The following is a 14,431-nucleotide window of genomic DNA, read 5'->3' on the forward strand; positions in this document are numbered from 1 at the left end:
AATCTCGTCACATTTAACTATTGTGACTGCAAACACCTGTATCTCTGTTTCCAAATTTACAAAACAGGATATAAAAGTAGCTTCTTTATTCACTTTTGTTAGTTCACATCAGTTCATTCTTCAAAGTGCTTAAGAATATCATTGTGATTGTCACTTTTTTTTTAAAAAAAGGAAGTAAAATAGAACTATGTTATGGCAAAGCAAGTGTGTATAAAATACTGTAATATTTTCTTTCCAACTAACTACAAGCCAAAAATAGAAACTTGATGTTTTGGCATCTTTAAATATTTGAAAAGCATCCAAAATTACCATTTATTAAATTGTGAAACAATGAAGCTTTTAATTCTATTCACTGTTACTCTAAGAAACTATTTCTGACAAGTTCCTTTAGAAAAAAGAATTCCATACAAAGCCTGGATGATTGCAATGATTGCATCCCATAATCAGAAATTATCAGGGTGCTCTCGGATTTCTTTGGTGTGGTTGAATTGCTTTAATCTCTCTGCCGTTAGTCTTTACCATTCATTCAGTACCTCATAGTAGAATAGTTGATAAAAATATTTTTTTCCTTCATGAGTAGCTATTTAAAAATTGTTTTCAAGTTTTGTTTTGTACTTTTTAGACTCAGGAACATACTTTGTTTTTCTTGGACAGAATTTGTCCAGAGTCAGCATTTAAAGTAATGCAAATCTTAAAATATGACTGGTATTACAAAACTGGCAAAAGCCAGAGGGACCAGAGCCTGTAAGGTGCTGAGCACTCAGAATTCTTTTTCAGTCTTGGTAGAGCCTGTTTCAAAATCATATCTTTGGTTTCCAAAGATGGTATGTAAAATCCTCTGCTAAAATTTTCATGTAAAGTAAAAAACTGGACTGTTATGCAAGAAGTAGATAATCTTCTGCAAAATTGTTACATGTCCATACAACGTCCATACATGCCAACTCTTTCTCTTATTTCTGGTGATAACCTGTGAAGTCATTAAAGGAGGCTGATGAGGTCGTTAATGGCAATGCACACTTGAGCACTCTTGTTAAAGATAGTATAGATAAGAGGGGTCAGCACAAACTGGTTGAAAGGCCAGATTTTGAGCGCTTCAGTCAAATTCCTTTTATGCCAGTTGTTACCATTAAAGTTTCAGGGTTGGTTGGTTTGGGGTTTTTTTGGCTTGGGTTTGGCATTTTTTTGTAACTATGCTGAGACACACTTACATTGTTGGTTTGCATGCAGTTGTACTCAGATATAAGTCAGGATATCCTATGGCAAATGTAATTTGTCTTTATTATCTTTTATTTGGAAAAAAAAAAAAGGTTTTCATAGCATCTTTCCAATGATAACGCTTGAGACATTCTATATATGTGGAAATACAGAAGAGAAAGTCTCTGTCTTCTGCAACACCTCATGCAGGGTTAAAATATTGCAAATCACAGATGAAATTTGCCCGTGCTGCTGCTATTTAGGGAGATTTAAGTGGTGCTTTAGGCTTTGTGCACGTTCTGTCCACCCTAGGTGCACATTGCTATGGCTGGAGAATAATTACATATGGCCATCATATTATATCATAATTAAGCAATTAAAGTATGCTCATGGCATTATGTAGAGATTAATGAACAGGAGAAGTTGCCACATCTTATTACACAGGCTGGCTATCAATCCTCTAGGTAAAGCTTCTGGCCTGTGTTATTATTTCTGTCAAAACCTGTTCTGATTTTAAAGAGGTGAGGATAGGAACATTACTCTCTTTCATAAAAGCCATTTTGTTCTGAATCTTTTATAGAATAGTGTACCTCAAAAAAGCTGCTACTGTGCTGTACCAGGCTTCACTGAAGAAGCAATGCTAATCACAGCTGTGTCGGGTTTTGTCAGGGTTATAATTTTGAGTATGGGAATTGTTCATTTTAGCCAGTTTTTGTTTCCTTTGTTTCGTAGAAAAACCCATGATCTGAATTAATTAAAAAAGTAATATTAACCAATTACCTTTACAAATACAGCCCAGTGCTCCACATATCGTTGAGATCCATTCTGTATGAACACAAGCTGGGTAAGCACTCAAAGAAAAAGTAAATTCACTGTGCTAGCAAGCCAGAGGTAGCCTGTACAACACACTGCAGTAAGCACACAGTCACTTCTTATCAAATCCCATTTTTGCACACACAAACAGATGTGTGCACATACGTATACACCAATCGGGGTCAAATTCTGATCCCAATTAGTGTCTATTAACGTAGTGCTGTGGTTACAAATTTGCTGTGAATTACTACACATTAACATTGAAATCTTGAATAGCAAAACTTAGCTCAGTATCAGGAAACAATATGAATTATAAATCCTCGTAGTATTTTGTAGAATAATCATCCTTTTATTTCAGAAAATAGTATTTTTTCTAATTGTATTCTGCAGATTCAGTTAAGAGATATGTCAGCCTTTTGGAATAACAGTGTATTAGCCCAGTACTAGAGGATGCCTCCAGTAGCCAATTTTGAGAGTATGTCCAGCTGTATCTCCAAATATACGAAGGCTCAGTCTGCTCCTCATATATTGGAAATCTGTGTTAAGCAACCATGCTTGGAAATCCCCAGAAATAGCACTTATGACAGGTCTTGAAATATGGAAGAGAAAAAAAGTGAAGACAGATGGGCAGTTAGAAGAAAATCCGTATGTTGATACCCATCAGCATGGTGGTCTGAAGACTATAGAAGACTATCTGAAGGCAGCAGCCTACCTTATGAAATAGTAATCGAATTTTTGTTCCTTGTTTTTTCTTTCAAACAGCTATAGGCTTACTGGTGGCAATTCGCAATTCACAATCAACCCATCAACAGGACAAATCATCACCAGTGCTCTCCTCGATCGAGAGGCAAGGGAGAACTACACTTTGGTGGTGGTGGCGAGCGACGGGGGCTTCCCCAGGGCTCTCTCCAGTTCCACCAGCGTACTCGTCTCCGTCGGCGATGTGAACGACAACCCGCCCAAATTTCAACACCATCCTTACGTCACCCATGTCCCGTCGCCTGCCACTTCAGGTAATCTGATCAGTGGCAGTGCTTGGGATACTTCAGATTGCATAAACATCTTGATGAAATGCAAAGCTGTGCCACAAGATACGTTTCTGAGATGTTCCTCTGCAGCTGCTTTCCAGGTTTTGTTATCTTCGTGTTGCATGGGAATGAATGATGGCAAGGCTCAATATATCACCCGCAATATAGCAGGTTTTTTTAGTTTGTTCCTGCCATCCAAATTCAATTCTTTTCCTGCAGTTACATAAAGACATAGTGTAAATGAGCACCCACTCAAAATATCACCCACAATATAGCAGGTTTTTTTAGTTTGCCATCCAAATTCAATTCTTTTCCTGCAGTTACATAAAGACATAGTGTAAATGAGCACCCACTCAAATAAGTGATTAAATTATTTTGCCAGGGTGAGGAAAGCAATAGCCTCTTTTTTCATCTGAAAGTCTCCTCCTGCGTGTAGATGTTCTTTTTACACCCGAAGCAATTCTTAAAGAGGATTTTGTCAACCTCTTCCAAAAAGACCTTTGCTTGAGCCAAATGGTGAAGTAAAATAAAATAAAAGTAAAGCCAAGCAGCAACCCTCCTTTGTGGAAACTATACCCAAATTAAAGTGACTTCACTCAATGCAGGAATTAATTTCTGATTCAGTTTGTTTAAACAAGCCTCATAAATGAATACATTAGAAATGGGTAAGTCCAAAATACGAATATTTTCTATTTGCAGAATTGGCATTGCTAGGGGAAAGAAAGTAGAGTATGTGTATTTGCATGAGGATGGAGAGCATTTGCTGAAAGATTCTGCTATTTTGAGATTATTTTTTTTCCAAGACTTAAAATGGACTGATGCCAGGACCTCTACTATCTCAAAACAGCAAAAGGATTTTATAATACAATCACTGTATTATCACTCACCGAGCTGCAGTCAGAATGGCTGGCTATGGAAGTCGGTGATGCTGTGTGTTTTCACATACACACACATAGATATGTGATGCCTACAGAGAGGATTCCAAGATAAGTGATTTACAAAATATGTTTTCCTTCAGAAGAACAAAAAGAAGTTTTCTCTTTAAATTTTAAACAATTGCAAATACTTCTTTTTACAGAAGAATGAATTTGTTTACATTTCTTCCCTGTTTCCAGAACAGCATTATGAAATTATTTTATTATTGCACTGGTGAATCTTTGTGTATTCTGACTAGGGTACAGTGCCTTTGTATGGCTCTTTTCAGAGTGTTTCTTTAAATTTATTTCATAAGAAGTACACATAAGTTCAACTGATGTTTTCTGGTAATGTCTTTTTTGGATGCTTTTTGTATGAAACCCATTATAACTGGAAACATATAGAAAGCCTAAGCTATGTTTGCTCTGTTTTCAACTTAACAAAAACCTGGGGATGCATGTACTTTTTTTATTTGCAACTTCCTCAGTTGATAGTTCACTTTCGTTAAAAAGGAGATGTCAATATCTTTTCACATTATTTTGAAAGACTGTTGACAATGATGTTACTAGTAGGCATGGTGTCCATTTTATAGGGAAAAAACAAACAAACAAACAAAACAAAACCAAACAACCCCCCCCGCCAACTTTAATGCAGTCCAATGTAATGTCTGAAATAGCTTTTCCGCAAAAAAGAACAAACCCTCATAACTTGATCAAGACTTTTGCTTTTATTCCAATCACAGAATATCTAGTGTATATTTTGAAAGAAAAATATTAATTTCTGTGTTATTTTTAAATTAAATTTAAAAGGGAGAACTAGTGATAAAAATAATAAATAATATAATTTGCCTAACTGAAGCAAAGATCTTAATTTTTTCCTGTCCCATTTCTCACAAGGGTTTGAATACTGTTCTTGTCTAAATATTCCTGCCCCTGGAGTACAAGTCATTGCACATGACAAATAGTGACATGAAGTATAGTTTTAAGGGGACGCTGTCAAAGTCATTCCTGCCTGTAAATGATTTTGCCTTAAGATACTGAAAACAACATGATTTTTATAGAGGAGTAGGTATTTTCTAAATTTCAGTACCAGTAAAACATCAAAAGAGTGTTCTGCAAATTGGTTAGACAGTGTCAAATTTGAAAGATGTGCTGTGCTTTAGAACTGTAAAGTTTGGCGCAAAAGATCACCCTGGATTCTCCTTGCAGATAGGCAAATATAGAGGTTAATGCAAACGGTGCCCATGTAGTTGAGCTCTTTGTGAAGCATAAATTCAAGACTTGAAATGTAATATATTAATGTTATTGCATTAGTGTGCAATGGTTTTGTATTTCTGTGTGATTTTACCGCTACCTCAGAGGACCAGCATGCTTTTAAAAATGCAGTCTTGTTAGTTACTTTACTATCCTCAGAATACTCTTACAAAATCAGAAGTAAGGGTCCGTTGGGGAGAAAGGAGAAGCATCCAGGGAATAGGAAGAAAAGGGGCTGCAAGGGAAGGTAGGTGTATAGGGTAAATGTCCATAGGTGCTGCCTGTCCACTTATGTTGTCTTGATAGTCATTGAATTCCAGGGAGGGAGGTTCATGGATAAATAAACTATAAGTAATTTTAAAAAAAATCAAAATAACATTCAGTGTTACTAGATTTATGGCTTTCATAATGTGAATGTTCTAGAAATGGGATGCTAGACTTCTAAAAAGTTCCATGTCCATTTTCTAGTGCAGATGTATGTGCAACCGCTGACATCTGTACATCCATTTCTCTGAATGCAGTGACCTACTTTTCAAACCCACATTTTTTGGCTGTGTGCATGTCTTGCGGACTTACCAACTCACCTATCCCTTGTTGAACTTCTCATCTTATGAAAAAAGGAGTTCATTTGCAGAGCAACATAAGGAAGAGCATACTTCTCCAGGACATGCTTCCAAGTGAAAACCTGGCATTACATTTCCTGCAGTTGGTGCATTCATTAAAGAACTCCCCTAACTTTGTTCTCTGTTTCAGGCTCGTTCGTGTTTGCTGTGACCGTCACCGATGCAGATGCCGGCTCCAACGCCGAGCTCCATTATTCCCTTGAGGGGAGAAATTCCGAGAAATTCCACATCGACCCAGCAAGGGGGGCGATCCTGGCTGCAAACCCGTTGGTGGGAGAGTCTGAAGTCACCATTTCTGTTCATGTGAGGGATGGCGGCCGGTACCCAAAGACAGACTCTACAACCGTCACTGTGAGGTTTGTGAACAGAGCAGAATTTCCTCGCGTTCAGGCAGATCAGGAGACCTTCACGTTTCCTGAAAACCAAGCGGTCGGTACGCTTGTCACCACCGTCTCCGGATCTTCAGCCAGAGGAGGCTCCTTGTCTTACTACATCGCCAGTGGTAACCTGGGCAGCACCTTCCTGGTCGACCAGGTGACAGGACAGCTTTCTGTTGGGCAGGCTTTAGATTTTGAAGCCATACAGAAATACGTGGTTTGGATCGAGGCCAGAGATACAGGCTTTCCTCCCTTTTCCTCATATAAGAAACTGGAAGTAACGGTGATAGACGTCAATGATAACGCACCAGAGTTTGAGCAAGATCCCTTCATTGCAGAAATAGTGGAGAACCTGTCCCCACGGAAAATACTGACGGTGGCTGCTGTCGACAGGGACAGTGGCCTAAACGGACAGCTAAATTATGAAATAATTGAGGGCAATATGGAAAATAGTTTCAGTATCAATCGAGCCACTGGTGAGATCAGAAGTGTCAGGCCCTTAGACAGGGAGAAACTGTCTCGATACACACTAACCGTAAAAGCTTCAGATAAAGGTACCCCGCTCCAGAGCACCACCGTCAAAGTTGTCATTAATATTTTAGATGAAAATGACAATGCTCCGAGGTTTTCCCAGATATTCAGTGCTTCCGTGCCCGAGAATGCACCTCTGGGTTTTACGGTAACACGAGTCACGACGTCAGATGAAGACATTGGGGTGAACGCGGTCAGCAGGTACTCCATAAGGGATACAAGTCTCCCATTTACCATAAATCCCAGCACTGGGGACATCACCATCAACAGACCACTAAACAGGGAGGACACAGACCGCTACAGAATCAGGGTCTCTGCACATGACTCTGGGTGGACAGTGAGCACAGATGTCACCATATTTGTCACTGATGTCAACGACAATGCCCCACGATTTATAAAGCCATCCTATTACCTGGAGTGTCCTGAGCTTCATGGGATTGGGTTGAAGGTCACCCAGGTTTCAGCCGCTGATCCTGATGAAGGGTCGAATGGCCAAGTCTTCTACTTCATAAAATCCCAGTCCGAGTTCTTCGGAATTAATGCAACCACGGGGGAAATTTTCAACAAGCAGTATTTAAGGTACCAAAACTCCAGCGGTTCAAGCAATGTCAACATTAATAGGCACAGCTTCATTGTTACTTCTTCAGACCGAGGCAGTCCTCCGTTAATGAGCGAGACAACCGTCACCATTAACATAGTAGACAGCAACGACAACGCACCACTGTTCCTTGCTCGTAAATATTTTACTCCTGTTACTAAGAATGTGAGGGTTGGCACAAACTTAATTAAAGTTACTGCAGTGGATGACAAAGACTTTGGCTTGAATTCTGAAGTGGAGTATTTTATTTCTGATGAAAGCAAAACTAATAAATTCAGACTGGACAGGAGTACAGGCTGGATTTCTGTGTCATCCTCACTAATGGCTGATTTGAACAAAAACTTCCTGTTTAAAGTGAAAGCAAAGGATAAAGGTAATCCTCCACTCTCATCCGAGGTAGCGGTTGAAATAGTAGTAACAGAGGAAAATTACCATACACCTGAGTTTTCTCAAAGCCGTATGAGCATTACTATCCCAGAGAGTCACTCTGTTGGAGCAGTGGTCAGGACAGTTTCAGCCCGAGACAGAGATGCTGCTATGAACGGATTAATCAGGTATAATATTTCCTCTGGAAATGAGGCTGGCATCTTTGCTATTAATACAACTACTGGTACACTGACACTAGCAAAACCACTTGATTTTGAGTTACGCCACAAGCATGAGCTAGTTGTTACTGCCACAGATGGAGGATGGGTGTCCAGAACAGGCTACTGCAGTGTCACTGTTAATGTCATTGATGTGAATGATAATTCTCCAACATTCAGCCCTGAGGACTACTTTCCCAAAGTGTTAGAAAATGCCCCCAGTGGGACAACTGTTATTCGTTTAAATGCCACTGATGCTGACTCTGGACCTAACGCTGTGATTGCATATGCTATTCAGTCTTCAGATAGTGACCTCTTTGTCATTGACCCCAATACAGGAACGATCACCACCCAGGGATTTTTAGATTATGAAACAAAGCAAAGTTACCATTTAACAGTAAAGGCTTTTAATGTTCCAGATGAAGAGAGGTGCAGCTTTGCTAGCGTCAACATCCAGTTAGAAGGGACAAATGAATATGTGCCCCGTTTTGTGTCCAAGCTTTATTATTTTGAGGTTTCTGAGGCAGCTGCCAAAGGCACTGTTGTAGGTGAAGTTTTTGCAAGTGATCGTGATATGGGAACTGACGGAGAAGTGCACTACCTTATCTTTGGCAACAGCAGAAAGAAAGGCTTCCAAATAGATGAGAAAAGTGGCCAGATCTATGTTTCAGGACCTCTGGACAGAGAAAAAGAAGAACGAATCTCTTTGAAAGTCCTCGCAAAAAATTTTGGGAGCATTCGTGGTGCAGATATAGATGAAGTAACTGTTAATATCACTATACTGGATGCCAACGATCCTCCCGTTTTTACCTTAGGAACCTACAATATACAAATCAGTGAGGGTGTTCCTCCAGGCACCCATGTCACGTTCGTGAGTGCCTTTGATTCAGATTCTGTCCCTAGCTGGAGCCGGTTTTCCTATTTCATTGGGTCTGGCAACAACAACAGCGCCTTTTCCATCAACCCACAGACAGGACAGGTGACGGTCACTGCAGAGCTGGATCGAGAAACGTTGCCTGTGTACAACCTGTCTGTGCTGGCCATCGATTCGGGAACGCCGTCTGCTACAGGAAGTGCTTCTTTATTGGTAACTTTGGAAGATATCAATGACAACGGCCCTACCTTGTCCACCAGCCAAGGAGAAGTCATGGAGAATAACCGTGCAGGAACTCTTGTCATGACCCTTCAATCGTCAGATCCTGATCTCCCTCCGAACCAAGGTCCCTTTACATATTACTTGCTCAGCACTGGCCCCGCAACCAGCTACTTCAGCCTGAGCACCGCTGGCGTACTAACAACGACAAGAGAGATCGACAGGGAGCAAATCAGCGATTTCTACCTGTCGGTGATTACGAGAGACTCTGGCGTTCCTCAGATGTCTTCCACAGGAACTGTGCAGATCAAGGTAATAGACCAAAATGACAACCCGTCTCAGCCCAGAACGGTAGAAATCTTTGTTCACTATTATGGCAACCTCTTCCCAGGTGGAATTTTGGGCAACGTAAAGCCGCAGGATCCAGATGTTCTAGACAGCTTCCAGTGCTCCCTCACCTCAGGAGTCACCAGCCTCTTCAGCATTCCTGGGGGCACCTGCGAGCTGCACTCACAGGCAAGGTCCACGGATGGCACATTTGACCTGGCCATCCTCAGCAACGACGGGTTGCATGGTGCCGTCACCAGTAGCGTCCGGATTTTCTTCGCGGGCTTCAGCAACGCCACCATTGACAACAGCATCCTTCTCCGCCTGAGTGCGCACAGTGTACGGGATTTCCTGACGAATCACTATCTCCATTTCTTACGCATCGCCAGCTCCCAGCTAACGGGGCTGGGCACCGCTGTCCAGCTCTACGGGCTGTACGAGGAGAGCAACCACACCTTCCTGATGGCAGCCGTCAAACGCAGCAACAACCAGTACGTGAATCCCAGTGGCGTGGCGACCTTCTTTGAGAGCATCAAAGATGTCCTCTTCCGCCAGAGCGGCGTGAGGATCGAGGCTGTGGACCACGACTGGTGCCTGCAGAGCCCCTGCCAGAATGGAGGGAGCTGCCTGAGGAGGTTGGCAGTGAGCCCGACACTGAAGAGCCACGAGAGCATCCCTGTCATCATCGTGGCCAACGAGCCCCTGCGGCCCTTCGTGTGCAGGTGCATGCCAGGGTACGATGGCAGTCTGTGCGAGACGGACATTGACGAATGCTTCCCTTCCCCCTGCCACAACGACGGGACTTGCCACAATTTAGTGGGGGGCTTCTCGTGCAGTTGCCCGGAGGGCTTCACTGGCATGGCCTGCGAGAGGGACGTCAACGAGTGCCTTTCCAACCCGTGCAAAAATGGTGCTGCCTGCCAGAACTTTCCGGGAAGCTTCAACTGCGTTTGTAAAACTGGGTATACAGGTATGCTTTTACTTCTCTATATCTTACAGTCCGGAAGAGTTGGAAAGAGGGCAGAAACATTCCTTTTTAGCACCAGATTGTCTGAATATGAACATCCCCAGCAGGTGGTCATGCAAAATGACGTATTTGTAGTTATGAAAACTCAGAAGACCAGGTGCCCACAGTATTATTTTATTTTAGCTCTGTCCTCAGGCAAATCTCACTTACCTGATTTGCATTAGAACAGAAAGATTTTTTACAAGAGCTATTTTAATTTATTAAATATGTAGAATCCATTTCCAATGCTTAAGTATGATTTTTTTCTGTTCTTGTTATTGTTATGCACATTGTGATAGCATTTCAAGTCTGCTAGGAGTGTGCCAAGCAAGAAAATAGACCTCTGCCCCAGATTGCTTACAGTCATACAAGACAGAAAACAGATGAAAGATATGGGAAAAAACAGAATTCAGGCAAAATGATCAAGCATGTCTGTTCCGTATTTTGTCCCTTTGTCATTTATTGGTTTTGTTAACAACAGGAATGTCTGCAGCATTCCTACCTCTTCTGAGTATTTTTTCTCTAGTATTTATTACGCACTCAAACATAGCAGCATTTTATCCCTAGAAAAGCAGGCTGATGTTTGCTTCTGTCTTAAGTATGATATTTAAGGAAGGTCTAAACAATTTTGCTTATTGCTTATGGACACTTTTTAGAGACATCATAAAAAAAATCTAACCAGAGAAGATTAGGTAAGGCTTTCATTACCTTTTCTAAGGAGTATTTCTGTACCGCAGGTGCCCTACGGCAGCCCAGGTCGGCACAGCCACGCTCATTATGGCGTGGGTATTCGGGCTTGCCACCACGGCCACCAAAAGTCGTTTGTAACCAGTGGAGTGATCAGGGGGTTGGTTGTTCTTTTGGCTTTTTTCTTAAACCAGATTAGTTCAGGAGATGTGATACACTTTACTGCAAAGGAGAAGGTTAATCAATTTCAAAATAGAGGTTTAAGTACTTCATTTAAAGCACAGCCACAGGAGTGGATACATATTCAGCATGAAAGGTCTGTTGATATAAAGGACACTGATGTGGTCTTTTGTGTGAACCTCACAAATGTACTACTGAGCCTCAGGTCAGGAGCAATTATTGTTAATTGACAAGCTGTTCTAATTAAATTACCAGTCTAGGATTTTATTTCATGTTGTATTAGTACATCAAATTATTTTGCCAGGAGCATGGCAAAATAATTCTAGGGCACCTATCCCCTGTAACTCTTTAGGCCATTAGCACCAGAGATTACATGGGCATATGTTTGCTGTTCCAAGGAAGCAAAACACTTCATTAACTCTAGCAGCATACTATAGTATATGCCTCTAGCCTGTAATTTGAAACATTAGAGAAACGTCCAGCTAATTTTTTTCTGGTATTAAAGCTCATGTCTTAATATTCAACCCTTATGTCAGCTAAAAATAAAGCTCTACATGTGACAAGCTCAGAAAAAGAAGAACATTTTAACTAAGAAAATGTGATGAGAGACTCTTGCAGTTTGAAGTGTTGGATTTCTTTCACGCCATGAATTAAATGTGGCATCTGATATGAGCTTTCTTAAACTCCTTGTCAACACAAATAACTTTAAAATAGACTGCCACTGAGGCAGACATTTCTATTTGGGAGTCAGATCTTTTTAAATCAGTTGGCCATTGCGGAATCAAGAATTATTTAAATGTCTGGAGATTAATTGATCAAGACAGAAAACAAATGGTACCAAAGTATGTAATCAAAAACCAGAATATCTTCAGAGTTAAATATCAGCACGGGTTATTAGATAAGATCACAATTAATATTCAGTATATTTAAACATTTTATGTCTGCAAAAGCATATATGAAATTCTGCAATTTTAGTATTCAGTAGGTTCAGCAAACAACTGTCAGAATACAGATTGCTTGAGAATGCTTGACATTGAGACTATTATTATACTGCCAACAGAAAGAGAACACAGCTGCTTGAGCAAGGGTTTAATCCTGATTCATATATGATTGAAGATAGCCATAGTGAATGTAAAAATAAAGCCTGAAACTGTTTCTTTATGAATATAAACCTTGATTGCCTCAGCAAAAAAAAAGACATCCGAAATAGTGGATTTCTAATTCAGTTTACCATATACATAGCTTTGCTACTTCTCTTGGAATGAAAATACAGTCTTATCATTGAATTTGCATGCTTGGTAAAAAAAATAATATTTACATGGTACTGCGTACAAGTAGAAATTAGTATTTTCTGGGACAGACTCTCTGTTCACTGTAAATTAGAATACATGAGCCGTAGACCTTTATAATGGCCTACCTGAAAACTGAAAGTCTTACTTTGCCTTGATTTATTATGTTTTGTCAGCTGCATTTCACTTCATCATACTGCAAAGGTAATGTAGTTCTTTTCACTGAATAGGATTATAAAGACCAATTACCTCAGAGCAACATCATTAGGGTTTAAACAATCTGTTACAATTACATACTCTTAATGATGATCAGGTTTTGTTTTTAAAATAATCACTTTCTGGAGGGAATATACTTTGTGATTTACAGTAGTTGTCTGCCCTTCCTTTGAACCCTTCATTTCCTGTTTTCCAGGACTCATTAAGATGAAGGAATGTAGGTTTGTGAAATTGTTTCAAATGCAAGTTTAAAATATTAGAACAACCACTTTAAAAGATGGACACAGAGAACTACAAAAAATAAAACTCTCAAATCAGCTGAAATCTAACCCAAGAGCATTCAGCCAGTATCTGTTCCTGTTACATTGTTCAATTAAAAAAATTTCTCAGGAAGTTAGATTTTTGCATAAGCCCCCGCATGTGATATCATCAGCTTGAGATGATGAATGATAAATGCTGAATGCTGGCTGTTATCAATTATCCAGCGTTATCCTAATTTTCATGGTCTTCAGAAAAAGATATTTCTGACACAGAAATGAGTACCCTGAATCTTTCAATATTTCGGCTAAGAAGAGATCTATAAACTCAACTAACTGCAACGTTCACCTGGACTGGAGTCTCCCTGGTTCCCAAAACGTTGGCTGAGATGTTTTCTTCCCCTTGCTGGATTTGATACCCTCAAACACCAATCAAACATATATGATTAACCTAATTCTTTGTGCTGTCCAAATAAAATTATTCTCCAGCTGAGAAGTGCACAGTAGTTCAAATGTGTGAAAATGCTTCTTGAAAATTCGCTTTCATAAGCCGTGAAAACACATACATCTCATAATTTTTCAAGGCATGTTAATTAGGTGGGATAAAGGTCTATCCGAACGTTACTCTTAAATTCGTGTTGTAAAACTTGAGTCAGTAGACTTGTGGAAAATACGTCTGAAAACCAAAACTACTCTAGTTCTGTGAGGTTAAGATCATTGGCATTATCTTCCCGGAAAGCAATAAAACTGAGCACTTGGGTTCAGGTTAGGATGCTTTTATGCATAGTGGCAAACAGTTTCTTAGCCTCTTCAATCCAGTAAGGTTCCTTGAATGGTTTGTTTTATCTGTGCAAGAGAGAATTTCAGAATAGCTAGTACTTGTGTAAATTCTCTACTCAAGAAAAACAATCATCTTTAAAACTCCTTTTTTCTATTTTTTTTTCTCTCCACAAAAATTAGTATCTAAATATAAGCATAATATCTTAGGCAGAACGACAAAAACAATGGGTTTGCAAGCTATATTTTGTTTTTCCAAATCTAAATCTTTAGTACACACTTTATTGTGTCTGTAACCCATGAAACTGGTAAACCATCAGGGTGGACTTGAACAAATGCACTATTTTACTAAGGTACTGGAAAGCTAGCATTAGCATGCTGCGAGGGAGATAAGTGAAAGTGGTAGGACAACCTGCTGCCATCTCGGATGGCTCTACTTGCTGGAAGAATAAGGTGTTAAAAAAAGTCAAAGTTTAGTAGAAGTTGCAGGACCAAGTACAATGTAACTGCTATCACAGCAACTTATCTGCAGGAATCCCCACAGTGAAGAAAAGACACCTGAGCCACCTGATCTAACTTTAAAGGTTGCCTTGCATTGAACGGGAATTGGACATCGTGACCCCCAGGTTCCCTCCAGCCTAACTTTTTCCATTATTTCTGGAGTATCTTTCCTTGTTCAGAGG

General features: G+C 40.1%; 1 protein-coding gene across 1 annotated transcript in view; it reads left to right on the top strand.

Annotated features, from left to right (window-relative positions):
* The window catches only part of FAT4 (FAT atypical cadherin 4), a gene marked incomplete at both ends in the record, with an annotated part of 121,093 nt that extends 110,787 nt beyond the window's left edge, over positions 1–10,306 (top strand). The window contains 2 exons of the mRNA XM_009709765.1: positions 2,770–3,020; positions 5,957–10,306. Of these exons, the coding sequence (XP_009708067.1) occupies positions 2,770–3,020; positions 5,957–10,306 (4,601 nt within the window). The remainder of the gene's footprint in view (positions 1–2,769; positions 3,021–5,956) is intronic.
* Between the last annotated feature and the right edge of the window lie 4,125 nt (positions 10,307–14,431).

The sequence above is a fragment of the Cariama cristata genome, unplaced genomic scaffold (genome assembly GCF_000690535.1).
Source record: "Cariama cristata isolate BGI_N322 unplaced genomic scaffold, ASM69053v1 scaffold3491, whole genome shotgun sequence".
Lineage (NCBI taxonomy): Eukaryota > Metazoa > Chordata > Aves > Cariamiformes > Cariamidae > Cariama > Cariama cristata.